This window comes from Panthera uncia, chromosome C2, assembly GCF_023721935.1.
Source record: "Panthera uncia isolate 11264 chromosome C2, Puncia_PCG_1.0, whole genome shotgun sequence".
Lineage (NCBI taxonomy): Eukaryota > Metazoa > Chordata > Mammalia > Carnivora > Felidae > Panthera > Panthera uncia.
The window spans coordinates 137,314,462-137,342,251 of record NC_064810.1 but is presented as its reverse complement, the minus strand read 5'-3'; the positions used below and the strand labels follow the sequence as shown (position 1 = coordinate 137,342,251).

At 40.2% G+C, this 27,790-nt stretch overlaps 2 protein-coding genes across 5 annotated transcripts in view; one reads left to right on the top strand and one right to left on the bottom strand.

Moving 5' to 3' along the window:
* Positions 1-5,289, top strand: part of NKIRAS1 (NFKB inhibitor interacting Ras like 1) — a 39,981-nt gene extending 34,692 nt beyond the window's left edge. For both annotated transcript variants that reach the window (XM_049628878.1, XM_049628876.1), the window contains one exon: positions 3,583-5,289. In XM_049628878.1, the coding sequence (XP_049484835.1) occupies positions 3,583-3,825 (243 nt within the window). In that variant the 3' untranslated portion in view covers positions 3,826-5,289. The remainder of the gene's footprint in view (positions 1-3,582) is intronic.
* A 606-nt stretch (positions 5,290-5,895) lies between these two features.
* Positions 5,896-27,790, bottom strand: part of UBE2E1 (ubiquitin conjugating enzyme E2 E1) — an 81,825-nt gene continuing 59,930 nt past the window's right edge. For all 3 annotated transcript variants that reach the window (XM_049628881.1, XM_049628880.1, XM_049628882.1), the window contains 3 exons: positions 9,235-9,367; positions 8,020-8,167; positions 5,896-6,689 (listed from right to left, as the gene is read on the bottom strand). In XM_049628881.1, the coding sequence (XP_049484838.1) occupies positions 6,592-6,689; positions 8,020-8,167; positions 9,235-9,367 (379 nt within the window). In that variant the 3' untranslated portion in view covers positions 5,896-6,591. The remainder of the gene's footprint in view (positions 6,690-8,019; positions 8,168-9,234; positions 9,368-27,790) is intronic.

Below are 27,790 nucleotides of genomic sequence, written 5' to 3'. Positions count from 1 at the left end.
GCCGGTTTTGCAGTCTTGACAACAGTGTGTGCTTGTGGATCCTGTGAATCTTCTGGGTGAGAGGCACTGGGTGGCTCAGTCAGTTAAGCATCTAACTCTTGATTTCAGCTCAAGTCATGATCTCACAGTTCATGAGTTTGAGCCCTGTGCCACTGATAGTGCAGATCCTGCTTGGGATATTTGCTCTCTCTTTCTCTCTCTCAAAATAAATAAACTTAAAAAAAAAAACTTCTGGGTGAAGATGGTACTTTATTTCATTTTCCTTAATATGAATAAGGAAGGCTAAGCATCTTTTGACTTGTTTTAAAATATTCACTTTGGCTGCTGTGTTGACAGTAGACGACATAGGGGACAAGGTGAGAAGCAAGTTTTGTGAAATGGAATTGTTCTGGAGCACTTAAAACAGTTACCAGTTGGAGAGTTGAGAAGAAACCAACAAAGGAGCCTAAGAAGTGGCCAGTGAGATAGAAAAACCAAGAGATATGATGTCTCAGAAGGCAAGGGAAAGTCAGCACTTTAAAAAGTAGGGAGGGTTGCCTGGGTGTCTCAGTCAGTTAAGTGTCCCAACTCTTGATCTCGGCTCAGGTCATGAACTCATCGTCAGGAGTTCAGGCCCTGCTTCAGGCTCTGCACTGACAGCGCAGAGCCTGCTTGGGACTCTGCTTGTGATTCTGTCTCCGTCTCTCTGCCCCTCCCCAGTTCATGCTCTCCCTCTCTCAAAATAAGTAGTAAACAAAATAAATTAAACAAAAAGTAGGGAGTGATCAAACTATGTCATGGTGCAGATAGGTCAGAAAAGCTGAAGACACAGAAGTGGCCAGCCTTTAGTTAACTTGGGACGTCTTAACAGTTACAGCAAAACAGATGAAGTTTGATTGGACTGGATATAAGAACTGGGCACAGCAAAGATAGCTCTTTGAGAATTTTTAGTCAAGGGTAAATATATTGTCCTACAAAGGGGAACAGAGGAGCTGGAGAAGGATGTGTAAAAGAGGGCTTTTTCCCCCCTCCCCAGATGAGAGCTAGTGTTCATATGCCAATGGAATGCTTCAATAGAGAGGAGAAAATGGATGATATAGGAGAGGGGGTTAATTGCTGTAGTGACATCTTGTCCAGGGTAAAGAGGATGGAGTCTAGATGGTAGGTTATTAGATGTGTTGGTGGATGCAAGTGAAGTTTCCTTTAATTGCTTCTATCTTCTTACTAAAATAGTATAGACATCAGCTGAGAGTAAGGTGTGGGAAGGCAGAGATGTTGGAGGTTGGAGAAGAGAGCCAAGGTAGGAGCTGTTGTCTAGTTACAGAATATATGGATGGAATATTAATCTATTTACTAGAGAACACTAGCTCACTTAAAGTCAGTGGTTATGAATTGGGACCAGTCAGCAGAGCTGCTTTTTCTCTCCATGTTCAGTAAGTGGTATAGGCACAGTTCAGTTAAGAGTTACATTTAGGGGCGTCTGGGTAGCTCAGTTGGTTGAGCATCCGACTTCGGCTCAGGTCATGATCTCATGGCTTGTGAGTTTGAGCCTCGCATTGGGCTCTGTGCTGACAGTTCAGAGCCTGGAGCCTGTTTTGGATTCTGTGTCTCCCCCTCTCTCTGCCCCTCCCCTGCTCATGCTCTGTCTCCCTTTTTCTCTGCCCCTCCCCTTCTCTCTCTGTTTCTCTCAAAAAAAAATAAACATTAAAAAAAAAAAAAAACTTTAAAAAAGTTACATTTAGGATGGGGGGTTGGTGACCAAGAGAATACAATGGGATGATGATGTAAGCTGGGCCGGGAACTGAGGACAGAAGGGTTGAAGAACAGTGATAAAGGTAGGAGAGCCAGTGGACTGTAGATCCTTCTGGTGTTTAGGATTGTTGCAGTTTAGGGTGTAAGGCACGAACTAGAAAGGTAGAGTGGGATTGGGATTCCTGGAATTAAAGACCACGAAGGGGAGTGATTATAATGGCAAGAGCTAGGATGTGTAGAGGAGTGGATGGCCAAAGTCAGGAGGATGGTTAGGCTATTTGGAGAAGTCAAGGAATGGAGAGAAAAGGTTACTGGAAGGGTCGTCCATGTGGCTAGTGAGTCACTAGGAATTACGATAAAAGTAGTGTGGGAGTGACAGTGGGCCAGTTCTGTAATGAGTAGCAACAAGGTGGGGGTGGGAAACAGGCAGTCGATAGTACAGACTAATAACACCAGCCTTCACTTTCAGGGTTCTTTGGGAAGGACATTATTGGAGACAGCAGTGAGGGATAAGGAGGATACCCTTTACATCCCCTGTGCCCCCCGCGGTGGTGAGAGTACTGTTTCAAGTAGGCAGGGTGACGGGAACATTGAAAGCAGAGATGGGAATGGAGGAAGGAGACTTCGTTAAAATCCAGGGCGACATGCAAGTTTCTACAACTGGACAGGAGAGGGAGATGGGAGATCAGACTAGGAGATACATGTGAAGATGAAAATCTGGGTGATGAAGAATGACAGGAGGGCCTGAAGGGACAGATCCTGTTGAGAAATGAAGGAGTAGGAGACTTGGCAAAACCCCAGAGCTCTAGGGCCTGCTGTTCCATCCTACGAGGAAGGCATAGTCTAACTGGAGCGCAGGGAGCCCACTCAGCTTTGAGGCAGAAACACAGCAGTGGCTTAAATGTCCTAGTTCAAAGCTGTTCCTTAGAGGTACCTTCTCTAACAATTCTTACTGCTCCTCTTCTACCTTTCATTATCTTGTTTTATTGTCTTTACAGTCAAGGGTCTGAAAATTGGATATTATCTCCCTTCCCCTCCCCACTGTGCTTGACTGCCTTGTGACTGCTGTGTACTGGTGGTCTGAAATTGCATGGTGTGCATTAAGCATTTAAAGCTTAAGTGCATGACTGATTGCCTTACATTTAGTGTAAAATGTTCCCATTGGTCCATATATTCAACAGATTATTTAGTGCTTGCATCAGGCACTTGTCTAAGATCAGAAATAATGTGAACAGAATAACAGTTCCTGTTCTCATGGAATTTAGGTTCTAGGGGTGAACTCTCACAGCTCCAAGAGTCCGTAGTTTTTAAAACACGTAATGCTGATTTCCTAAACAGCAGGTATAACCACTGAAATGCAGACACATTTCAAATTATTACCTGTATTTTTAAAGTTTATTTTTAATGTTTACTTTTGAGAGAGGGAGAGAGACAACATGGGTGAGGGGCAGAGAGAGAGGTCAGAGGATCCGAAGTGGGCTCTACATGGACAGCAGAGAGCCCGATGAGGGGCTCGAACTCACCAACTGTGAGATCATGACCTGAGCTGAAGTCAGACACTCAACGGACTGATCCCCCGAGGTGCCCCTGGAGTTTAGATAGTAATATCCCCAAGTCTAGCTTCCATTCATACCTGACTTGAGTAACTTCCACCCACTGTTCCTTTAAAATGTTTCGTAGTTGGCAGGCTGTAGAGCATCTGCGTTTTTAACCAAAATGCATTAAGGCAGAGTGAGGTTAATACCTAACTTGATTCAAGTCACATCTGAGGATGTTTTGAGTTTTCTTGATTTCTCTCTTTTGTCTGGCAACGCATGTTGGCAAAGTGTAATCTTAATATTTTCCTTTCAGGTAGCGATTGTTGTGTTAGGAAACAAAATCGACCTTTCTGAGCAGAGACAAGTAGATGCTGAGGTGGCACAGCAATGGGCAAGAAGTGAGAAAGTGCGACTGTGGGAGGTAACGGTTACGGATCGGAAAACTCTGATTGAACCATTCACTCTGTTAGCCAGCAAACTTTCCCAGCCCCAGAGCAAATCAAGCTTTCCTTTGCCTGGGAGGAAAAACAAAGGGAACTCTAGCTCTGAGAACTAAAAATCAATAATGCTGCAATTGTTGGATAGTGATTGCCTTTAAGTGTTTGTGAACATATTTAAAATAGGCCATTTGCATCTATCTTTGGCTCTTCGGCAACCTTTAAGGAATTAATTTAATGCACTTTAGGTTACAATTAAATCATTTGGGCTAAGTTTATTGTCTGATAGGAAATATTTGCATTGTCATTGCTTGAAACTTGTCCCTGAAATTAGCACCTTTGTATTTATATTTTTGTTGCACTTGTCAAAACAGTAGAAAAATAAAGTTTGGGTAGTATGCAGATAGGAGTAGCTCCGCTACCCCTAACTTGTTTCAGAAGCCATTTTTCTGTGTAACTTTATGCACACTTCTTAGCTCAAACAGAACTTTGTTTTTAAGGTCATTAATCTTCTAATGTCTAGAAACATAAAATGACATTTTTAGATCAAACAGTAAACTTGGGTGTTAAACTAAATTTCACCTTGTGGAGACCTTGCTAACTGTAACAAAACCTACCTGTGATTTAGCTTTGTTCAAATTATATGTTTAGCATGACTTGAGGTAGGGGGTGGTGTAAGTATGTTTAAAGTGTTTGCTTTCTTTAGAAAACTGCTAACAAGCACTTAAGGACACTCAAGCTTCCATTTTCCACAAGTAATGCTGTCCCTTCTGCAGTCATGCTCTGGATACTTAGTCATGTGGAATAGAATGTATCATAAAAATACTGGACTGCAGGTAGTCTTCTGGTTAGATAGCTGAATGTGTGCTGTGTTATTCTTTGAAAATTCTGGCAATATCCGAGCATTGGGACTAACTGTATTTTGCAAGTTGGCAATATTGTAACTAATTTTAAAAGTAGGAAGCAAGCTATTGTTTTGACTGGGAAAGCAGCTACTTGATTTCAATGTAAAATATGAGGGGCACCTGAGTGGTTCAGTGGGTTGAGGGTCCAACCCTTGATTTTGGCTCAGGTCATGATGTCATGGTTTTTGAGTTCAAGCCCTGCATGGGGTTCCACCCTGGCAGCGCAGAGCCTGCTTGGAATTCCCTCTTTCCTTCTCTTTCTGCCCCTCCCATGCTCCCTTGTTCTTCTCTCTCTCAAAGTAAACTTAAAAAAAATGTAAAATATGAAATAAGCTGTTCAGCATTAACACATCTAGTAAACTGTAACTTAAAAAAAAAAAAAAAAAAAAAAACTCTATCCCCACTGTGGGGCTTGAACTCACAAGCCGAAGACCCCAAGATCAAGTCTCATGCTCTACTGACAGCCAGCCAGATACCCATGAACTGTAACTTCTTAAGTGGAATACTTCTAAGGCTCGGCTCAGTGAACTTAAAGTCAGTTGGTTCATTTCTGTGAGTTCAAGCCAAGAACTGCATATAAAAGATCCAAAACTTGTAAATCAGCTAGTGTTGCTACTAGTTAAAATTCCTTATCACAAATGTGTTTGGTTTTTTTTTGCCAAAAAATTATTCAGATAATGGTTTAGCCATTGCCTGATTTCTTTCCCAGTAAGGCTGATTTTCTCGCTTTTTTCCTATGTATTTTTACATAGATGGATACTTTTACAGTGATTTAAAAATAGCATTTCTCTGCAGTAGATGCAGAGAAACAACTGCTGGATGTATGTACACTTCGGTACCAAACTGGCCTCTAAGGGAGCTGCATTAAGTTAGCCATGAGGATCCATCTTCAAAAGATGGGGGGGTTCAGTTAACCTTTTCTAAAACACCACCCCCCTTCCCCCTGCCCACGCAAAAATCTATCTCGCAAGGCTGACAGCATACCAATCCTAACCTAGGTCCTTGATAATGATGCAGTCTGCGTTCCTTGTAGGTTGTTTAGTAGCAAAGCTCTTGAATCTGCGTGGGGTGCCTGAGTAGCTCCGTTGGTTAAGTGTCCGACTCTTGATCTTGGCTCAAATCATGATCTCACAGTCCTTGAGATCAAGCACCACTTTGGGCTCTGCTCTGACAACAAGGAGCCTGCTTGGGATTCTCTCTCCCACCCCTACCCCTCTTCGAGATAAACAAACTTAAGTCTGCAAACCACAGACAGACAAGATAAAGTAAATGAATACAGCAGTGTTAGGTGGTGGTTTTAATATTGTTTATTAGCACAGTAACAAATGCAGACTTAAGCAGTCCACAACATATAACCAATCCACTGAGCAACTCCTATTCCACACCTTACAGTTAACAGCTTAAGGTATTTTACTACAGGTTTTCACAAGTCGTGATTCAAACCTCTCATCTTGTCACAATAAAGTAGATTGGTATATAAAATAAAATACGTAACTACTCATTTCCTATATGGTGTCTTATAGCCACATATCCATTTTATATATATGAGATGACAGTCTCTAAAAACTGTTAAATATCGATGTTCCCTCCCAAGAAGGAAAAACAAATTCCAATTTTTTTGAACAAAAAATGTGTAGTCTTGGAAGGACTTTACATAAATGGCCATGTGTATAACCTGTACAAAATTAAGCTATTTTAAATTTACAGACTACAAGCAACTGAACCCAAATGTCTATTCTCTGTACTACATTTCAGCTAATATTGCAGAACTAATGACAGTTTTAGAAGTTGCTATTACCAATTCTGTCTACTGTAGCAAGATACCTTAAGTTACAACAAAATCTTAGGAAATAAGACTGAATAATATCTGTTATAGAAATACCCTACTCTTTACCAACTCCCACCCTCCCCCACCCCTTCAAAATCATAAGCAGCTCTCTCTGTGACAGACAAATAATGTAAGAATTGTGAAGACCCAATTTATGTAGCGTATCTCTTGGTCCACTGTCTGGCCATTCTGTCATGTTCTGCTCTGTTGGTCATATACTGAGTGGCAATACTTCCCACCAAAGGGTCAGCTGGAAGAAAAGAATGTAGATTACTTTGGAGAAAGGGAAAGAAAGTTTTAAAATTTAGCAAATAAATTAGTGACAGCTTGGAAACAAATACAGTTTTGAAATGCCATTCCATCATCCTGGGTACTTCTTCTAAAAGCCGTTATTGCGGGGGTGGAGCGGGGGGAGGGGACTTCTTAACAAAACAGAATGCTCAGGCTTTTAGTACCAGTGTGGCTTTACCTTCTTAGTTCATTGCATTTTTCTCCCAATAACCACCACCTAATTGGAAGTGCTTTTGCTCTTATGTGTTAGGGGAAGGTCAATAAAAACTGGAAAGTTCAAGGCTAAGACGAACATCCAGCTGTGTTCACATGACTATTCCTTCAGGGCAATACTGTGGTCCTCTGGGCTGTTGCAGTGTAACACGTTACCCGGAAAAAACCAGGTTGCCAGGTCACAACGTGGACCTCAACAAGTGTAATGTTGCTCTGAAACCTAAATAGAATCTTTAATAATAAAAGGAAATTAAGCCCCTCCCCCCACCCAAATCAGTCTGATAAGAATTATTTAAGCAAAGTAGCACTTTCAAAATTGAACACCAGCTATGGAGCAAGTGAACTCAGTGAACCAAAAGGCACAGGAGAGGTGAGGCAGGTGACTCAACATTTAAAAGTATGTAGTTTAAGAGAACTGTATGAAAAATGTGAAAACCAAGGGCAAACTTAATTTTAAAATGCCTCATTCCTACAGCATAGAAGGGTTGCCTTTTCCACTATTAGACTGAACTTTTTTTTTTTTTTTAATTTTTTTTAACGTTTATTTATTATTGAGAGACAGGAGATGCACAGAGTGTGAGCAGGGGAGGGGACAGAGAGAGGGAGAGACACAGAATCCAAAGCAGGCTCCAGGCTCTGAGCTGTAAGCACAGAACCTGACGCGGGGCTCGAACTCATAAACTGTGAGATCATGACCTGAGCTGAAGTCAGTGGCCTAACCAACTGAACCACCCAGGCGCCCCTAGACTGAACTTCTCTTGATTATAAAACTTTCTTTGAAAAAACAAATCAGGGGCGCCTGAGTGGCTCAGCAGGTTAAGCTTTTGATTTTGGCTTGGGCTCTCACAGTTTGTGAGTTCGAGCCCCGAATGGGGTGATATGCTGACAGCCTACTTTGGATTCAGTGTCTCCCTCTCTCTCTGCCCCTCCCCTGCTCATGCTCTGTCTCTCTCAAAAATAAATAAACATTTTTTGAAAAAAGATCAGTTTTTGTCCCTTGAAAGCTCTTTAAACTTTATCAAAAACAAGTATTTTTCAGGTGAGGAAGAAAAACAATAAAAAATTATTAACCTTACCAGGATTACAGTCTGTAAGAAGGGAGCAGATAGAAAGAAGAACTTTAGAAATGGTTAGTGCTGGACTCCAATTATCTTTTAATATGTCCAAGCAAATAACTCCTTGGCTGTTAATATTACAGTGATAGATTCTTGTCCGAAATGTGACCTAAAAAATAAAACCGTGTTAAAATTTAAACAGCAAAGAATGAAAATTTTTACTAAATTACTTTTTCAGTTGAGTGGCCCTAATTAAAAATTTTTTAAAGAAACAGACGTTTTTAAAAAGACGAATAAAGAGTTTAAAGCTGAGAAGATACATTAAAAGACTAATAAATCTGAGATTAGAGAGTGTTCATTGATACAATCACAGTCAGGTCAAAAGTTAATCAACAAAAAGGTAATTTCAATATTTTTCAAATTCATCTTTAGCAGTTTCAGTGTTTTAAATATTTTCCTAACTTTTCAAGTTTGAAATAGCTGTTTGCTGACCTCTTGTGTTAGCTGGTAGTACTACATGGCCTCAAAGTAAGCTTTGTATAATAAATTCAAACTGAGGGACAACATAGTGGGAACATAAACAAAATTCTTAGCTGTAAAGGCTGTTAAGAAAACTGAAGATGAGATTTACTTCTGCTTTTTCTGACTTTTACATTATATCCTGCATATATCCTGTCTACCTAGGTCACAGAATTCACTATAATGGAGTCTCAACAGGTGAGGAGCCAGAATTGGGCAAGGATCACAGCAGTAGACAAATCAACACAAGCCAGGGGAGCCTGGATTGCTTTTTTTTGGTTTCCTAATTCCAAAGTAAAAATTATCATTTAGTAAATGAGAATCATAGATTATAGAGTGTCACGGGAGATAGGATCCTAGATGAGAAAACTGAAGCCTGGAGATTAAGAATGTGACGAGAAACATGGATACTTTGACAGTAACTTCTTTTCTGTTGAGTGGAAAACGGGATTAATTCTGAGTTGCTATGTCACTATAAACAGCAGGATTTTAAGCACCATCAAAACAAAGCACATACTTCTAGAAATGGTCTCTGCCAAGTGGCGAAGCTGCCCCCCCACCCCCCGCCCCGCGCAGTGTTTTGTGTCCATCCTAATGTACTTAGAGATTCATTAACATACAACAGAAATCTCTTTTGTGATTAAAACTCAATTTTAAACACTTCAATAGTTTCTCATGGGAATATGTAAATTTGAATATAAATCAGGAAATTCTTACCTTTGGAGGCTTGAAGGGGTATTCAGGTGTAAAAGTGATATCAAGGAAGAATACACCCCCCTCATACACGGATCCTGGAGGCCCTAGAATGGTTGATCTCCATTCATAGATGTTATCGCCTTTGGGACCAGCACTGTGAAATAATACATCAAAAGGTAAGCAGACAGTATGGCACCATCCAAATTTTAGAGGATATTTAAGGAAAAAAGATGACCTCTTCTCTTCCTTTTTGTTTTAATGTGTGGATTCCCTCCACCAAACAGAAGTGTCTTTCGGACAGTCTGATTCTGGACTGCAACAAACCCATCAGCCTTAGGTCAAGTAAATGGAATGATAAAGAATGTTTAAACCATTCTAAGCCTACTTAGGCTGTGGATAAACAAGAAATTCCTCAATTCTCAACCCTCTCCTCAATACATCATAAAAAATGTAAATGATACTTTAAAAAGAAACACTTTTCAGCACACAGAATTAAATTAGTGAAATATTAGTTGTTTTTGTTCATAGCTAGTAATTTCTGATGACCATTTTAAGCGCAAAGTTTCATTTCTGACCCACTGATGGGGGTTCTTGTTCCTTGCTCTATTTCCATAATCTTACCCTAAAAGGAGTCCGATGGATTGCAGTACTTTTTACATTATAAACCATGTTGAGTGGGAGGAGCACAAGAATGACAATGTATCCAATGACAAATTACTCAATTTGCATTTCAATATATAAAATTCTATAATCAGGTTCTCTAAATATTACAGTTGAGATGTTAATTTATCCCTTTCCCCATATTTACTTATACCATAAAATGGTAAAGCATGCAACAGGAACCCTGGAGAAGAGTAAACAAGTATGGATCCCTAACCTCTAGGTCCTCAACCAGGGGACTTGGTGGGTCTAGTGAAGGATCTGAGCATCCACTGGAAGGACGAAGCATTACTGCCTAATAAACACCTTAGATACTTACTTTAAAGCTGTTACTGGAGGAATTCATGTAACTTTTTTGTCATAAGCATTTTATATTAACCATAGAATGAAACAAAAATTACAGGGGCCTGCAAGTCCTTTGCCTTTTTTTCCCTTCCAGGTTCTCACTTGAAAAGTTAGACCTGCTGGTCTGGAAGGTGGGTAGAGAGACCTACAGTAGAGAGAGTGGTTTACAACTCTCAGAGGGCCACTGTGAAGAACTGGGAGCTAGAGAATGCGTGAGACACGTGTACAGGGAAAGGTCTGTTCCAGCACCCCAACCTTTTCTCTATAAAATGACTAACTAGCTTTACCCTCAGGTCAGTATATTCTTTTATCAACCTTGTGTCCCCACCCTTATAAGATACTATTTAGTTCCACAGTAAGAAATAGGACTTCAGTTTCTAACACTGGTTGAACTGCCCTTGAGAATGGCACGTGATTTAAATTATTAATCAATTTAAGTAATTAGAAAGTATGGGAGATGGAGTTGAAATTAAGGTGAGATGGAAACAAACAAAAAATACAGGTCCCTATCTGAACATGTTGCAACATAACTGTGATTAGAATCTTGGCATGAGGCTGAGACTGAGAAGGTGAAAGGAGACCATGCCTTTCAGATTGTTAGAAAATTAATGTTCATTTGTAACAAAAACACTTTTCAAAATAAATGTATAATACACAGAACTCTTATATGAGGCAAAAAGAAAAAAAAATTCTGCCCTTGATTCAGTCTTTTTTCCTTCTAGTCAAAATAAATAGAGCTGTTGCAAACATTTTGAGGAATATAATCGGGGTGCCTGGCTTGCTCAGTCGGTAGAGCTTGCGACCCTTGATCTCAGGGTTGTGAGTTCAAGTTCCATATTGGGTATAGAGCTTACTTTAAAAAAAGAAAAATAGTCATTTCTACTCTTGACACAGTATTTTCTTATTTCTGTAATGGTTTCTGACGTCAGACACATTCACGTTAGTGGCAGGGATTGTCATGAATCATAACACTCTTGTGACAGTACAGGTGCCTGCTGACTGATGGGCACCATACCCCTTGAGTAAGTAACTCAATGACAAGGACTCTCGTCTCCACCGGCCTTTCCCTTGATCCTTGAAACCCATGTTCCCTCCAGTGACCATGGGACAAGGCAGCTACAGATCATAGTTCTTGTGCCTTATAAAGACTAAATTGGTAATTTAACAGAATTTGAACAGCATAAAATGGAATCAATCAATACAAGCCATTTAACCTTAAAAAATAAACCCAATTAGAAAAAAATGTCATTAGAGCAGTCTTATGTATAATTTGATGTGCTCTCTGGACTGACTTAAGACAATCACATAAGCTAATGTTTAAGCTTCATTTTTTTTTTCTTTGATGTGTATTTATTTTGAGAGAGAGAGTGGGGAAGGGACAAGGACAGAATCCCAAGCAGACTCCACACTGAAGGCAAAGCCTAATGGCGGGGCTCGATCTCACGACCATGAAATTATGACCTGACCTGAAATCAAGTCAGACGCTTAACTAACTGAGCCACCCAAGCTCCCCTTATTTTGTTTTAAAATCATGTTTTTTAAGTCCTCCCCCATTCCCATCCTCAATACTAACTTACTATATAGACTACTGCTCTTCCATTTCAACAGCAACTGAAGATGCATTTCAATTTTTAAAGAACATCCTGGAAGCAAGGTGAAATTATAATCAGTGCTTTTAAAGATTATATTTCTATCTGATCAGTTTTTCACATTATTATTGGGAGAGATGACCCTTGTTTACAAACACAGAAGCCATAATTCAGGTCTTATTTTAGGCTTAATTCTAAAAACCTTGGTTATCTGCTCTCATATCCTAGGGGAAAACGTTGAGAGTAAGAGGTTGGAAAGATGAAAAGATAAGTACACTACAAACATTTGAATAGCAACAGCATGAAGTAAGTGAAAATGGGACAGTTAGCAAACGTGCCAGCATATTTCAAAAAAAGTAGGAACTCATGATGAATTCAGTTAGAAGCTCATTCTACCCACCTAAAAATCCCAAGTAATCTCTGATAGTTACCCACGGTACAATGACTAATGCTTCCTAAAAATAAAGCACTGGCAAATACAGTTGATTGGCTAGTCCATGTCTTGTCTTTGTAGAAGCTTCACAATAAAGCAAACCGGTTGCTTATAGAAGGTGTATTAATAGCCTAAAATCCCCACAGTTCACACATTATAATTGTAGCCTTAGAGCAGTTCTCAATAGAGGATGATTTTGTCCCCCAGGGAGACATTTGGCAATGTCTGGAGATATTTTTAGATGTCACAACTCGGAGGGAGTGTGCTACTGGTACCTAGGGGGTCGAGGCCAGGAGTGCTGCTAAGTAAACATTACCCAAAGTACCAGACAGCCTTCTACACCAAAGAATTCCCTCAACCCCAAGGTTGAGCTAGTAAAGGTAAGAGAGCTTCACAGTTTGAATCCCTGTTGTCAGACTCTATCTAGTGCCAATCCTCTTATCTTTCTTTTACTGCTCTGTGCCTGGTACAGAAAAAACATTCAATATACAGGGTTATTGTTATTAAAAGTTACATTTGCATATGCCCTAACTGTTCTATACTCTTGCTACTCAAAGCATGGTCCCTGGACAGAATAAAAATAACATCAGCATCCTCTGGAAGTTTGTTAGAAAAGTAGACTTAGACTCTCCCCCACACCTAATACATCAGAATTTGCAAAGCTAGCTATAGAAGACATTAAGTGGCAAATGAACACCAACTCTACCTTTTAAACTTCTAGATTTAAATTACCATTTACATTATCTAGCTCTCTCCTTCACTGCCTATACTTCTTTGCAGTAAGATACAAGTATCAACCCTGGTAATGCTTAGTTGTGTTAAGACTATAAAAACAATAACCAGGGAACTTAGGAAATGCTTATAGGAAGAGATCCACAATCAAATCTATATTCCCTACAACATACTATTCAAAATCCATTCTTAATTTATTCTGCTAATAAATTCAAAGAGAGTATGAGAAAATAGTATGAATGCTGCAATCTACCTGAAGGAATCCTCCTCTCCCACAATCATCACCCAACAGACAAGCTCTCCAGGGAACGAAAGCTGTCTTCGCCATGACATCTACATAGCACACAGAGAGTAAACTTTATAAAAAGTAAAAAGCTTCTTGTCCTCCCATCCCTTCAGAAAACGGTAGCCATCTGTAACCTAGAAGTGAGTAGCAGGAGCAACTTGAAAAATCAGAAAACCTCAGTAAGGTGACTAACAGATTAGTTACATGGCTTGGTGAAGTGACATGGCTACTGAAAAGTGAGTCAGCCACTCTAATAACAAAGAGAGGCCTCCTCTTACAAGGTGGTACTGCTAGGGAGGTACCATTCAGGTCACCATTCTGTGGAAAGGACTTACAGTTCAAGGGCCAACCTAAAGGACTCCCCAAAACAGCTGGTGCCTACATAAGAATTCACATCAGTGGTATCCAGTGTATCTAAACAGTTACTTGGGAACAGTGTGGGCCCAAATTAGGGGGTTACATTTCCCTACAAATGGGAGGAAAACTGGCTCAGACACTCTAGACCTAAAACAACATGATCCGTGTTCACAAACAGTGGCATTCTCACAAAGTCCCCTCAAATCGTATTATAACAACATTAAGGAAATGGTGTGTGCTGTCTTCCTCCAGAAGAAAGGGGATATACCTTCAAAGGGATTTGATGCAACTTTTCAAGAAACACAAGGCTGATTTTTGGCCTATGGAAGACCTAGAGTGCATTTTTGAAATGTGTTCCAAACCAGAAAGAACATAGTTGTAGGTATTTTACACAAACTGCTACAGCCATGTGGATATATCATCTCTCTTAGATCAGATTTTAAGTCTCTAGAGAACAGTAATTTTCTACACATACTATGTGGGAGTATTTTTTTTTTTATTTTTTAAATTTGTTTTTAATGTTTATTTTTGAGACAATGCGAGAGACAGAGTGCAATCAGTGGAGAAGGAGACAGAAGGAGACACACAGAATCTGAAGCGGGCTCTAGGCTCTGAGCAGTCAGCCCAGAGCCTGACGTGGGGCTCAAACTCACAAACCGTGAGATCATGACCTGAGCCAACGTCAGATGCTTAACCGACTGAGCCACTCAGGCGCCCCAGTAATTAACATTATTTAATTAGCTGGCCAAAATATGTACCACTGTTTAGAATTACACAACAGTGTTTCCAATTAAGAAAAATAACAAAACACCACAAAAGCTCTTACTCAGCTAGCCATTCAATTGTAGTTTTACCTTATATGTTGTTGCTTTAGAAAATAATCCAGCCTTCTGGAAATCTACAATCCCATCTTTAAAAAAAAATTAGATGTGCACAAAGTAAGGACACAATTTTAAAATGAAAACTACTTTCAAGAGACAACAATAGGGATAGTGAAACAGCAGGCCTAGAAAACTGGACATCAATGGGTCCTTACTAGTAAGGAGGGATGGCTGAGTAATGAGAGTGTTTGGTACCTAAGCTAAGAATCCCACTTTAACTTCTGGACTATTGATATACAAGATATACAAGTGGGGGGGTAAGGTACCAAGCAAGTGAAATGCAAACTAGTCAAATGTCAAGGGCCTAAAAGAAACAGGGGCAGGGAAGGGTAGAGAAAGGCCCATAGAAATGATTAGAGAGAATTAAGTAAGAGATCGGTATCTCTTTTGTCTCAAAAATTATTTTTCCTATATTAGGTTATATAGAAGCTACACAAGCTTAAGAACAATTCCTTTTTTTTTTTTTTTAAAGTAGGCTTCACACCCAGCACGGAGCCCAATATGAGGCTTGAACTCATGACCCTGGAATTAAGACCTGAGCTGAGATCAAGAGTTGGATGCTTAACTGACTGAGCCACCCAGGCATCCCCTAAGAACAATTCTAATTTGCTCTTTCCCCAGAGAAGTTAGAAAAACAGGGTCGGAATAGAGTCAAGTGTAAGGCTACGGTGATTACTCCTCTACTGCCACTAAAATAATCCAGAGCAGGTTATCTGCCTAAGAGTCAAGTGGTAGAGTCCTGATTTTTTAGCACAATGCTTATATTAGTGAATATAAAACTGGTATCTAAATGAGTAAATAGAAATCAATTATTAGTGTCTGGTTCTTACACTAATCAGTTCACAGGGCCTACAAAGCACAACCAACTCTTCTATTGGAATGATCGTTGGTTGTACTGTGGTAAGCGAGTAATGGGGGAAAACAATCTCTTGTGTAGACTTTTGGAGGGAATATGGTACAGGTGGTAACAAATAAACACTGCACACATTTAGTGCTGATTCTCAAAAGCAACAGTGTCCCAAGGAAAGCTATTTAAGGGATACCAAAATTCTCAAAAATGAATTTATCAGGTTTTAACTCAATTCTAAGATGATTCTAGAGCGTGTCTTTGACCATGAAATGACCATCGAAGGTTTCCTAGTCACTCACACTCACCTGCACAGCCTCCATACTGCAACTGCTACCAATCTCAGACTGCAGGTGAGGCAAGCAGAGGGTGGTGTGTGTGGTTAGGCAGAAAGGTGAGAAGTGACAAATGTAAATGCACAAGAAACAGAGGTTCAACATCTTGCCACAGAGCAGAGAAAGCTGCTTGCACTACCTTGCTGCCGTGATTTTTGGGGTCATTTAATATGTGGTACGAATTCCCTATTTTGTTATTTGATAAAGCTTTTATTTAATACAAAAAATTAAGGTTTTTTTACTGCCCCATTTTGCTCCTAAAAATATTCCAACTTGGACGTTATATGGTTAACCTGTTTATGAGGGCATCTCAGAACACCTTCTTGCACTGCCCAATCAGCTTGGAACCTCCCTGCCAATCTCTCAATTCTAGCAATTTTACAGATTCTTCGTCCTCAAGCTGCATCGTCCTTCCAGGGATTTGAGTAGACACCCCAAGCAAGGGTCTCTCATCCTAGGTTCAGCTCCCTACAACTTCCCTCAGTACAGAACTCACATGGATTTGGAGGATAAAGACGTTTTGTGCCAGAGCTGGTATTCACATCCAGGAAAGGTGAGATCAGCAATTCTAAGACCCTTTCAGCAAGCCCACAGGTCAAAACTATTTTCATAATTCTAAACAGTACTTGCCTTTTTAACTCTTTCTCTCACATTTGCACTGTGAAGTTTTCTTGAGTTTTATATGAGATAGGAGAGCAGATAATGCAGAAGCAGATAAGAAAATCCAGCTGTCTTAAGTCAGACATTAGAGCAATTTGCAAATATGTAAAATAGTGCCACTCTTCTAAGTGTTTTAGTTTTGGAAAACCAGCTATTTTCATTAAAAAATATGTTAACATGCTTATTTTTTTTTTTTAAGTTTCTTTATTTTGAGAGAGCCAGTGAGTGCCGTGTGCAAGGGGCAGGGAGGGAGGGAGGGAGAGAGAATGAATGAATGAATGAATCAATGAATGAATGAATATCCCAAGCAGGCTTGGTGCTGTTTGTGCAGAGCCTGATGCTGGAACCCACTAAGTGTGAGATCATGACCTGAGCCAAAATCAAGGGTTGGACGCTTAATCGACTGAACCACCCAGGCGCCCTTGTTTTTGTTATTTTAAAATGAAATATATATATTTTAGAGAGAGCCTGCTAGCGGGGGAGAGGGGCGGGGTGGGGAGAGAGAATCCCAAGCAGGCTCCACGCTCAGTGCATAGCCCGATGTGGGGCTCAATCCCACGACCCTGAATCATGACCAGAGTCAAAATCGAGTCAGACGCTCGACCAACTGAGCCACCCAGGTGCCCCAAATTATAAATCTTTTTAATGTTTCAGCTTTAATTTTGAATACAGTAAAAATCCATAATAATTAACAGTATCAACAAAAGCTCTTAGGCGCCCATCATTTTTAAGAGTACACGATGGGGTCCGGAAACAAAAAAGGTTTGAGAATGGCTGGGCAGGTTATTTTAAAACAATATTAGCATAACTAGCCAACGATTTTAAAAAGTGTTCTACTCTTATTCCCATCAGATATTAAAAAACAAAACAAAGTTTTAAACAGGAACTAGAAGCCAAGTCCCCACACCTTGGAAACCCTAAATACCATGTAAGAAGTCGGACTACCCTGAAGACTACCTGTATAGGAGAGACCATGTGGAAAGACTAAATGAAAAGTGAGAGATGAATGAGAAGCCCCCAGGTGTTCTAGCCCTTAGTCATTTTTTTTTTTAAATTTTTTTTTTTTCAACGTTTTTTATTTATTTTTGGGACAGAGAGAGACAGCATGAACGGGGGAGGGGCAGAGAGAGAGGGAGACACAGAATCGGAAACAGGCTCCAGGCTCCGAGCCATCAGCCCAGAGCCTGACGCGGGGCTCGAACTCACGGACCGCGAGATCGTGACCTGGCTGAAGTCGGACGCTCAACCGACTGCGCCACCCAGGCGCCCCAGGCCCTTAGTCATTTAAGTCTTCTCCACCCAAGGTACCAGAAATGTGAGTAAAGAAGCCTTCAGATAATTCCAGGCCCAGCCTGTGTAAATGCACGAGAGCCCAGCCCTAGTCAGCCCTCAAATATACCAGAGGTTATGATAAATGGTGGTTGCTATTTTACACCACTTAGTTTAGGGCGTTCTGTAAGGCAGCAATAAAGAATGGGAACACTCCCCAAGAATAGCCTTCAACCAACAGCTGATGGTGGGGTGGGACAATTCTGAGGCAAGGGCTTTATCCAGTTCCCCAGAGTTCACCTTAGGCAACTTTCACTCTGGGAACCTGGCTTAATAAAAGGCATCCTTTACTGACAGTCTTTCCTACCTTGTTTTATTTCCCATCACTACTTCTGTTCCTTATACCACTAAAAACCTACTTGTATTAGAATTCTCCACTTAAGGGTCTCCTTCTGGGGAAGGCAAAGCTGAGACACCACTGAAGTAAAACACACACAAAGGAAAAGATGAACAGATATGATTACATAAAAACTGAAAATCTGTAGGAGGAAGACAAAGAGATTACAAAAGGGTAGAGAAAAGACAACTGCAGTACATGATTAAAGGTTAATATCTTGACTACGAAAAAACTTTAAACAGACTAACAATAATAGATAAAGGACTTGGCCATTCCTCAAAAGAAACTTGTATGGCCAGTTAGCAAATTCTCAATCTTACTCAGACTCAAAGAAATGCAAATTAAACACAGAGGCACATTTACCTATCAGACTGGCAAAAATGTAAAAGACTGAAAATCTTTGGGGTCTAACTGTGTGATGAAATAGGCATTCTCTTCCACTGCTGGTGGGAGAGTAAATTAGTAATCCTAGATTGTGATTAGGTATAATGTATTCAAATATAAAACTTATATAAATATAAATACCCTTTGACACAGAAATTCTGCTTCTCAAAACTTACTCCAAAGAAATAAGTAGACACTCGCACAAGGCTACAAGGATATTTATAAGAACCTTATGTATAATGCAAAAATCTCTGCAATGAGCTAAATTATCAATAGGAGATAGGTTAAACTGTGGTACAACCATACAATAGTATACAATGCAATACTGCTCCCATCCCCAACTTACAGCTCTGTGAAAGCCACTAGTAACTATGTGGGGTTTAAGGTGTCCTGTGGCCACATTAAAGGACAGTTTGGGCCCTACTACTATATAAAAGCTTCTACTGACTATTGCCCTGTCCTGCCACTTCCTCTCGTCTCTCTTCAATTCAGATTCTCTTTCCTAACCTCCTTTTCTACCATGCTCCCAGATACGGTGCTGAGAGACAGACTGAATCCAGGAAGAGACTGCAAATCCTCCAACAGTGTAAATCAAGGGGGCTCAAGTTTACTCCAACGACAGCATACAAACAAGGCAGAGGGATCTGAAAGACTACTCAGCAGACAGAATACCAACTGTTTGCTAAGATGATCTGTTCAATTTATCTAAATAGTCTAGATACCTAATAGTCAATTTATCTAATAGTTAAAACATGAAAAGATTTGAAGTGGGTGAATTTAACTGTAGGTAAATTGTGCCTTAAAAGTAGATAAAGCAGGGGTGCCTGGGTGACTCATGTCAGTTTAAGTATCCAACTCTTGATTTCAGCTCAGGTCATGATCTCATGGTTCGTGAGTTCCAGCCCCATGATGACAGCATGGAGTCTGCTTAGGATTTCCTCTCTCTCTACTCTTCCTCCACTTGTGCGCACACTCACCTCCTCTCTCTCTCAAAATAAACTTTTTTTTTTAAATTTTTTTTAACGTTTATTTATTTTTGAGACAGAGAGAGACAGAGCATGAACGGGGGAAGGTCAGAGAGAGGGAGACACAGAATCTGAAACGGGCTCCAGGCTCTGAGCGGTCAGCACAGAGCCGGATGCAGGGCTCGAACTCACGGACCGCGAGATCATGACCTGAGCCAAAGTCAGCCACCCAACCGACTGAGCCACCCAGGCGCCCCTCAAAATAAACTTTTTAAAAAAGTAGATACAGCAGAGAAATTTGCAGAGAAAAAGTAGATACAGCAGAGAAATTTGCAGAGAAATCAATCTTTTTTTTTTTTTATAACATTTATTCATTTTTGAGAGACAGAGAGAGACAGTGTGTGAATGGGGGAAGGGCAGAGAGAGAGGGAGACAGAGAATCCAAAGCAAGCTCCAGGCTCTGAGCTGTCAGCACAGAGTCCTGCACGGGGCTCAAACTTGTGAACGGCGAGATCATGCCCCTGAACTGAAGTTGAATGCTTAACCGACTGAGCCACTGAGGCACCCCAGAGAAATAAATCATTTTTAATAGTTGTTTCATAAACGGATTTTTTAGGGGTGCCTGGGTGGCTCAGTTAGTTGAGCGTCCGGCTCAGGTCATGATCTCACGGTTCGTGGGTTCAAGCCCCACATCAGGCTCTGTGCTGACAGCTCAGAGCCTGGAGCCGGCTTCGGATTCTGTGTCTCCCTCTCTCTCTGCCCCTCCCCCACTCGTGCTATGTCTCCCTCTGTCTCAAAGATAAATAAAAATCAAAAAACCAATTTTTTTTAAACAAATGAATTTTTTAATCTTTACCCAAATCCTTTGTATCAGGAGAGGTAACATTATTTCAATTTTAAAGATGAGGACACATTCAGGAGGTTAAGTGGTAGGTTTGTAACAAAGTCCTAAATCTAGGAAATCACACTTCTAGCCAATACAATCCAGGCTTTCCTATAGTGAGATTTTTTTCCAATACATCCATAGAGTTTCCAATAATATTATCTGCCTTTGGACTCCCCACCAATTTTGTTTAATCACATTTACTATTCCGCCTTTCCCACCTCATTATTCCATTTCTCTTTTACATTTGGATGGAAACTGGGATTAAACAGGAACAAGAAAATCTTGTGACCTGCTAAGAGGTGTTATTAAAACTTCTTAAAAATTGATTCAGTTTTTTTTTTGTAGAAATGAATTAACTGAAAATACATACCACACAGAGTACGACTTAGTGTGGAAGAGAGGGGATTTAATTATAATGTGATAACTGCAAAAATGATGAGAACCCCAAGCTTAATGAAAACCAAAGATGGGTTTTGGGAAACAAGCATCAGTTCAACTGAATAAGAGCCCAAATGTTATGCTCTTAAATTGCAAAAAGAACAAGAAACACAATTAAAAAAAGAACAAACTTTTTAAAAAAGGGGCTCGTCTACTCCAACAACAGCATACAAATATTTTTCAAAACAAGGCAGAGGGATCTGATAGCCTACTTGGCAGACATATCCACCGAATACCAAGTGTTTGCTAAGAGAAAAAAAAAAAAAACAGGCTAAAAAGGAGGTATAAAACAGGACACCAACTTCCCCAGCTAATAAGTCACGGTGGTCCACTCCACTCCATTCCGTTCTAGTCCACAGTGGCACTGGGAGGTCCAGCCATCACTGGAATGACCTGCACTGAAATGGAGGTCAACCCCTGCCTGAGGATACAATATCACCCACTGCTCAATGCTCTGTGAAGCCGAGGCCTCTGCAACCTCTTGGTTCCCTCCCTCTCCATCGCAGGATCTACAGCTCAGAACCACCAGGAAATCACAGGGTCAGGAGGTGAGGAGAGCTATTTACTGCACTTGGAGAGTCACTGCCTTCTTTCTTGGCCCCAGCTGGCCAGGAGAGAAAAGAGAAGGCTGTTTACATTTGCAAAGGGCTGAGAGTGTGAATGAGGGAGGCTATGCCCTGTGTGTCAAATGCAGGCTACGCCTGGAGGGGAGGGTCCACTCTGGCTCCTTGTTCTCTGCTAAATCTCCTCACCAAATCTCCGTCCTGCTGTCTACACACAGCCTTCTAGCTGAGGAGTGGAGACAGCGGTTTTAACAAAGCTAGGTGCTGCAGCAGCTGCTAAAGAGGCCCAAGGTGGAGCACTCCCATGTGACATCTCCCAGCTGCCCAAGTCTAACAAGTCTAGCACTGGTAAGCAGACACACATGACCTTCTCCAGTGGCCACTGACCAGCTATCATTCTAGCTTGTAAAACATGAAAAACGCTCGCCAAGAACAGCTAAGGTATACACCTATTCAGGGTAAGTTTTATGGGAAAAGCCAAAAGGCAAGAAAAGTTCTCATGAAGAGAGGAGGGGGCAGTTGTTCCAAGCCTCAGGTGAGGAGTCTGGCTGAGGGGTACAAAATGTGGCTAACAGCCCACATACATGCTTGGAAAATAAGGTTAAAAAAGAGGATACGAATAATGAAGTAAGTGGGGAAACTTTAATCTCTGATTTTTCCCCCTTCTTAGAACAACAACAACAAAACCCAACCGTGATTTAAGTATTGGACCAGAGGGGAAAGACAACTATCTCCAAACACATACATAAACATGACAGATTGAATACATATGCCAACTTTTTTTTTTTTTTCCAACGTTTTTTATTTATTTTTGGGACAGAGAGAGACAGAGCATGAACGGGGGAGGGGCAGAGAGAGAGGGAGACACAGAATCGGAAACAGGCTCCAGGCTCCGAGCCATCAGCCCAGAGCCTGACGCGGGGCTCGAACTCACGGACCGCGAGATCGTGACCTGGCTGAAGTCGGACGCTTAACCGACTGAGCCACCCAGGCGCCCCTAACTTTTTTTTTTTTACTCCTTCTGCAAACTCTGACATGACACTGAAGATATTTTAAGGCATAAACCTACAAAGATGAGAAGAAAAGGAAAGGAGACAATATCAACACGAGTTCAGAAGCTGGGAGGCAAATGAGCAAGTGGTTAAAGGACTCAACATCCAACACACTGAAGACACCGAGTCATAAACTGGTTGTGAAGAAAGCCAAAATCAAGCCAGATACACCATATAACCCTCCCAAAGACAGGAATTTATGGTGCTGTGGAAGTTGAGAATCAAGAAGGGGAAGGTTCTAAAATAAGGACTGGTGAAAAGTCCAATTCCAAGACCCTGTGTGACAGGCAGAATTTTAGGATGGGCAGCATGATGATCTCCCCCCTAAATCATCTCCACGTGAGCGTGGCGGAAGCTGTAACTTGCTTCTCACCAACAGAAAAAGGCAAAGTTGATAGGACCCCACTCCCTGAATCAGGTTACGTTTTCTGTAAAATGTTATGTTCTAGAAGACTCAGTCTTAGCTGACCACAGAGAGAAAGAGAGAGAAGGGAGCAAGCAGCTATGATACACATTGCCCGTGGAGAGGGCCAGAGAACTGCCAGGGCCCCTAAGAGCAACTGACTTCAGTCCTACAGCTGCAGGGAAAGGAACTCCATGTCACAACTACATTAGCTCAGAAGAGAACCCTGAGCGACAGATGAGCACACAGGCTAGCTGGTTCCTTCACTTTGGCCCTGAAAAGACGCTGAACAGAGGTCTAAGCTGTACCCCAACTCCTAGCCCATGTGAACTGTACGTTCTAAATGTGGGTATTGTTTTGAACTGCTAAAGTTGTGGTGGGTTGTTACACAGCAACAGAAATCCTGCCAGACTGGGGTTTATTTTCTGGAGAGGTTTAAAACTGGGGTCTCTGAACCAGGGGACATTAATATGGATGAGGGCAGAGGTGCTGTACTGACAATGAGCTTACGCATGCCCAACAATAAGATCCCCAGTTTTCTTCCTCAGCGCCCAGAACAAAGCCTGGCCTTCACCCTCTAGGCAGTCAGTCTCCTTTCGGGAATGTTAACAGCTCAGAGGAAAGACCTCAATAAACTTATATTAAAGGCCCCCTATGTAACAGATAACCAAGAAACATGGTTCTTCTCTAAAACAGCAAAGATCAAAACAAACTACAAGACAGTCAATTAGAGAAAACAAATTACAAAGAAGATTTTAAAATAAACTGAATTACTAATATCCAGAGAGACAGAAGATACTGCACTAATGAAACAAGAATATGGCCAAAACAAAACAGTATTCAGAAAAGAAAAGGAGGTGGGGGTGAAGTGGGATGAAGGGGGGCGGGTGAAGGTGGCCAAAAGGTACAAACTTCCAGGTGTAAGATAAATAAGTTCCGGGGATGTAATATACAGCATGGTGGCAACAGTTAACACTGTATCACATATTTGAGAGCTGCTACCAGAGTAGATCTTAAAAGTTCTCTTCACACACAAAAAAATTCAATGTCTGCTGATAGATGTTAACTAAATTTATTGTGGTAAAGTCATTATGCAATATATACATAAATCATTATGTTCTACACCTTAAATGAATACAATGTTATAATTATATCTCAATAGAATGGGGGGGGTGGAAGAGGAGCTTTTAGCAACTAAAAATGAAAGCAAACATATTTCAACATAATAAAGGCCACGTGTGACAAACCTACAGCTAACATCATACTCTATGGTGAACAACTGAAAGCTTTTTCTCTAAGATCAGGAAAAAGATGAGGGTCTCGATATCCACTCTCACCATTTTATTCAACATAGTACTAAAGTCCTCGCCACAGAAATTAGAGAAGAAAAAGAAATGAAAAGAATCCAATTGTTAAGAAAGAAGTAAAACGGACTGCCCACAGATGGCATAATACTATATATACAATACCCTACAGACTCCACCAAAAAACCGTCACAGAATAAATGAATTTAGTAAAGCTGCAGGATACAAAATTAGTAAGTACATAAAAATCTATTGCACGTCTATACACTAATAATGAAGTAGCAGAAAAAGAACTTAGGAAAAAAATCTCTTTTACAATTATACCAAAAATAATGAAATATCAGCAATAAATTTAACCAATGAGGTGAAAAGACCTATACTCTGAAAACTATAAGACACTGATGAAAGAAAATGAAGATGACACAAACAGAAAAACACACAATGTTCCTGGACTGGAAGAATACTGCTAAAATGCCCATACTACCCAAAGCAATATACAGATTCAATGCAATCCCTATCAACATATCAAGAGTATTTTTCACAGAGCTAGAACAAATAATCCTAAAATTTGTACGGAAACACAGAAGATTGTGGACAGCCAAAGCAATCTTGAGAAAGAAGAACAAAGCTGGAGGTATCATAGTCCCAGATTTCAAACTATATTCCAAAGCTGTAGTAACAAAAACAGTATGGTACTGGGACAAAAATATACACATAGATCAATGGAACAGAATAGAGAACCCCGAAATAAACCCACGGGTGAATTAATCTACAACAAAGGAGGCAAGCATATACAATGGGGAAAGAAAGTCTTGTCAATAAATGGTGTTGGGAAAACTGGACAGCTACATGCAAAAGAATGAAACTGGACCACTTTCTTACACCATACACAAAAATAAACTCAAAATGGATTAAAGACCTAACTGTAAGGATCAGAAACAAACCATAAAACTCAAAGAAAACATAGGCAGTAATCTCTTGGATGTCAGCCTTAGCAATAGTTTTCTGGATATGTCTCCCCAGGCAAAGGAAACAAACGCAAAAATTAATAAAAATAAATAATAATAAAAAAAAAAATATATATATATATATAACTACACCAAAATACAAAGCTTCTACACAGCGAAGGAAAACTATCAACAAAATGAAAAGGCAAAGTACAGAATGAGAAGACATTTGCAAATGATTATCCAAAGGGGTTAATATCTAAATTATTTACGAATGCATACAAATCAATACCAAAAAAATCAATAATCTGATTTGAAAATGAGCAGAGGACCTGAATAGATATTTCTCCAAAGACGGAGAGATGGGCTAACAGAGACATGAAAAGATGCTCAGTATCACTCATCATCAGGGAAATGCAAATCAAAAGCACAATGAGATACAACCTCACCCCAGTCAAATGTCTATCATCAAAAAGACAAGAAATAACAAGTGTTGGCAAGGATGTAGAGAAAAGGAAACTCTTCTGCACTGTAAGTGAGAATGTACACTGGTGTGACCGCTGTGGAAAACAGTACACAGGTTCCTCAAAAATTAGAAATACTCAATGATCCAGTAATTCCCCTTCTGGGTATTTACCAGAGAAAAAGAAAGCACTAATTTGCAAAGATACATGCACCCCAATGTTTACTGAAGCATTATTTACAACAGCCAAGACACAGAGAGAACCTAAGTGTCCACTGACAGATGAACGGATAAAGAAGTGGTATATATATAAAAGAGTATGTGTGTGTGTGTGTGTGTGTGTGTGTGTATACACACACACACACACACACACACACATATACACACAACGGAATATTACTTGGCCATAAAAAAGAATGCAATCTCGCCATCTGTGGCAACACAGATGGACCTAGGGGGTATTACACCAAGTGAAATAAGTCAGACTGAGAAAGACAATTATTGTATGATTTTACTTATATGTGAAATCTTTAAAAACAAAGCAAATGAGTGAACCAACAGAAAACAGACTCATAGATACAGAAGAAAAGAAAAAAAAACTGGTAGTTGCCACAAGGGAGGGGAGTAGAGGATAGGCAAAATAGGCAAAGGGGATTAAAAGGTACAAACTTCCAATTATAAGACAAGTAACAGAGATAAGTGCAGCAAAGGGAATATATTCAATAATATTTTAATAACTTCGTATGGTAACTACATTTACAGTAAACACTACATAATGTATAGAACTGGAATCACTAATCTACATCTGCAATTAACATTTTATCAACAATACTTCAATTACACCATGAACAAAAAATTTTTCAAAAATACAATAAAGGGTAAAGTTGAAATCTCCCCCAAAAAGTAGAAAAAAAGGTTAAAAAAAATAGAGAAAACACACAATTTTTCTGTTACGGACATGGGTGTCTTCTGCAGGAATGTAGCTGAAAATGGAACTGGAAAGACTAAATGGGAATACATCACAAAGGGCCTTAAATGCCTACCAAACCATTTAGATTTTAGCAGCTTTGCACCTACAGGAGTGAAGCGAAGAAACAGTCACTGTTTTAAGAAGTAGACAACTTTAGGGGCGCCTGAGTGGCTCAGTCAGTTAAGCATCCGACCAGCTCAGATCATGATCTCACAGTACGTGGGTTTGAGCCCTATGTCGGGCAGCTCTGTGCTGACAGCTCAGAGGATGGAGCCTGCTTCGGATACTGTGTCTCCCTCTCCCTCTCCCTCTGCCCCTTCCCCTGCTCACACTGTATGCCTCTCAAAAATAAATGTAAAAAAAAAGTAGACAACTCTAAATACCAAAAACATCAACCTATTCAGAAATAGGAAACTACAAACGCAATCTTCAATGCCTGAGGCAGAGGCAGAGAGCCTAATTAGGGTACTATAGAAATCCAACAACCTGGATTATTAGAGCAGGGACAGTAAAAACAAAATTATCCAGGAGGAAATCATAAGTACTTCACGGTCACAATCCTCAAGGGTTATCAATAAAGATCTTCTGACATCAATACATACACAAATAAGATGCCTACATCCAATTCTCGATGAGCAGGAAGAGACCAGAGGGGTCTCTCTGTGGCCTGGCTAATCTCCCAGCAGTATCGTCAACCAGATATGCCAAACAGCACCATAAATGTAGCACTTAGTTTTCATTTGCTAAATAAACAAAATGTGAGCTTATGTACATAATCTTGCACATTTAACATAGTATTAACATTACAAAAAACTATCAAACTGACTACCCCGATTTTAGTTCAGAAAATATTTATCATTAGTTATATGCTTAACTGGTATTTGTTGTTATATGCAGTAGTTAAAAAATATAATGTACATGCTATTTTAGGTACTGTCTAGGTTTCTTTAAGAAGTTAAAAATATTAGGCTTAATATTCTTTTGAAAAACACCATTTACATAGGTTTATGGCTTTATTTAAATGGATTTAGGCCTTATAGCAAATAAAGATGGAAGTATTTTAGAAAGAAACATATCTCCCAATCGGTTTATCTGGCAGCTTGGTTGAGTGGTGCTGCTTCTTTCTTTTCTTTCTTTCTTTCTTTGTTTATTTTTGAGAGAGAGAGTGTGTGCGCACATGAGTGGGGGAGGGGCAAAGAGGGAGACACAAAATCTGAAGCGGGGCTCAAACCCATGAACCTTGGAATCATGAAGTAAGCCGAAGTCAGATGCTTAACCTCCTGAGCCACCCAGGTGCCCCTGGGATTGTGCTTCTTTTAAGAACCAGGGCTGAAAAGGAAAAGAGAAGAGAAGAAGAGAAGAGAAGAAGAGAAGAGAAGAGAAGAGAAGAGAAGAGAAGAGAAGAGAAGAG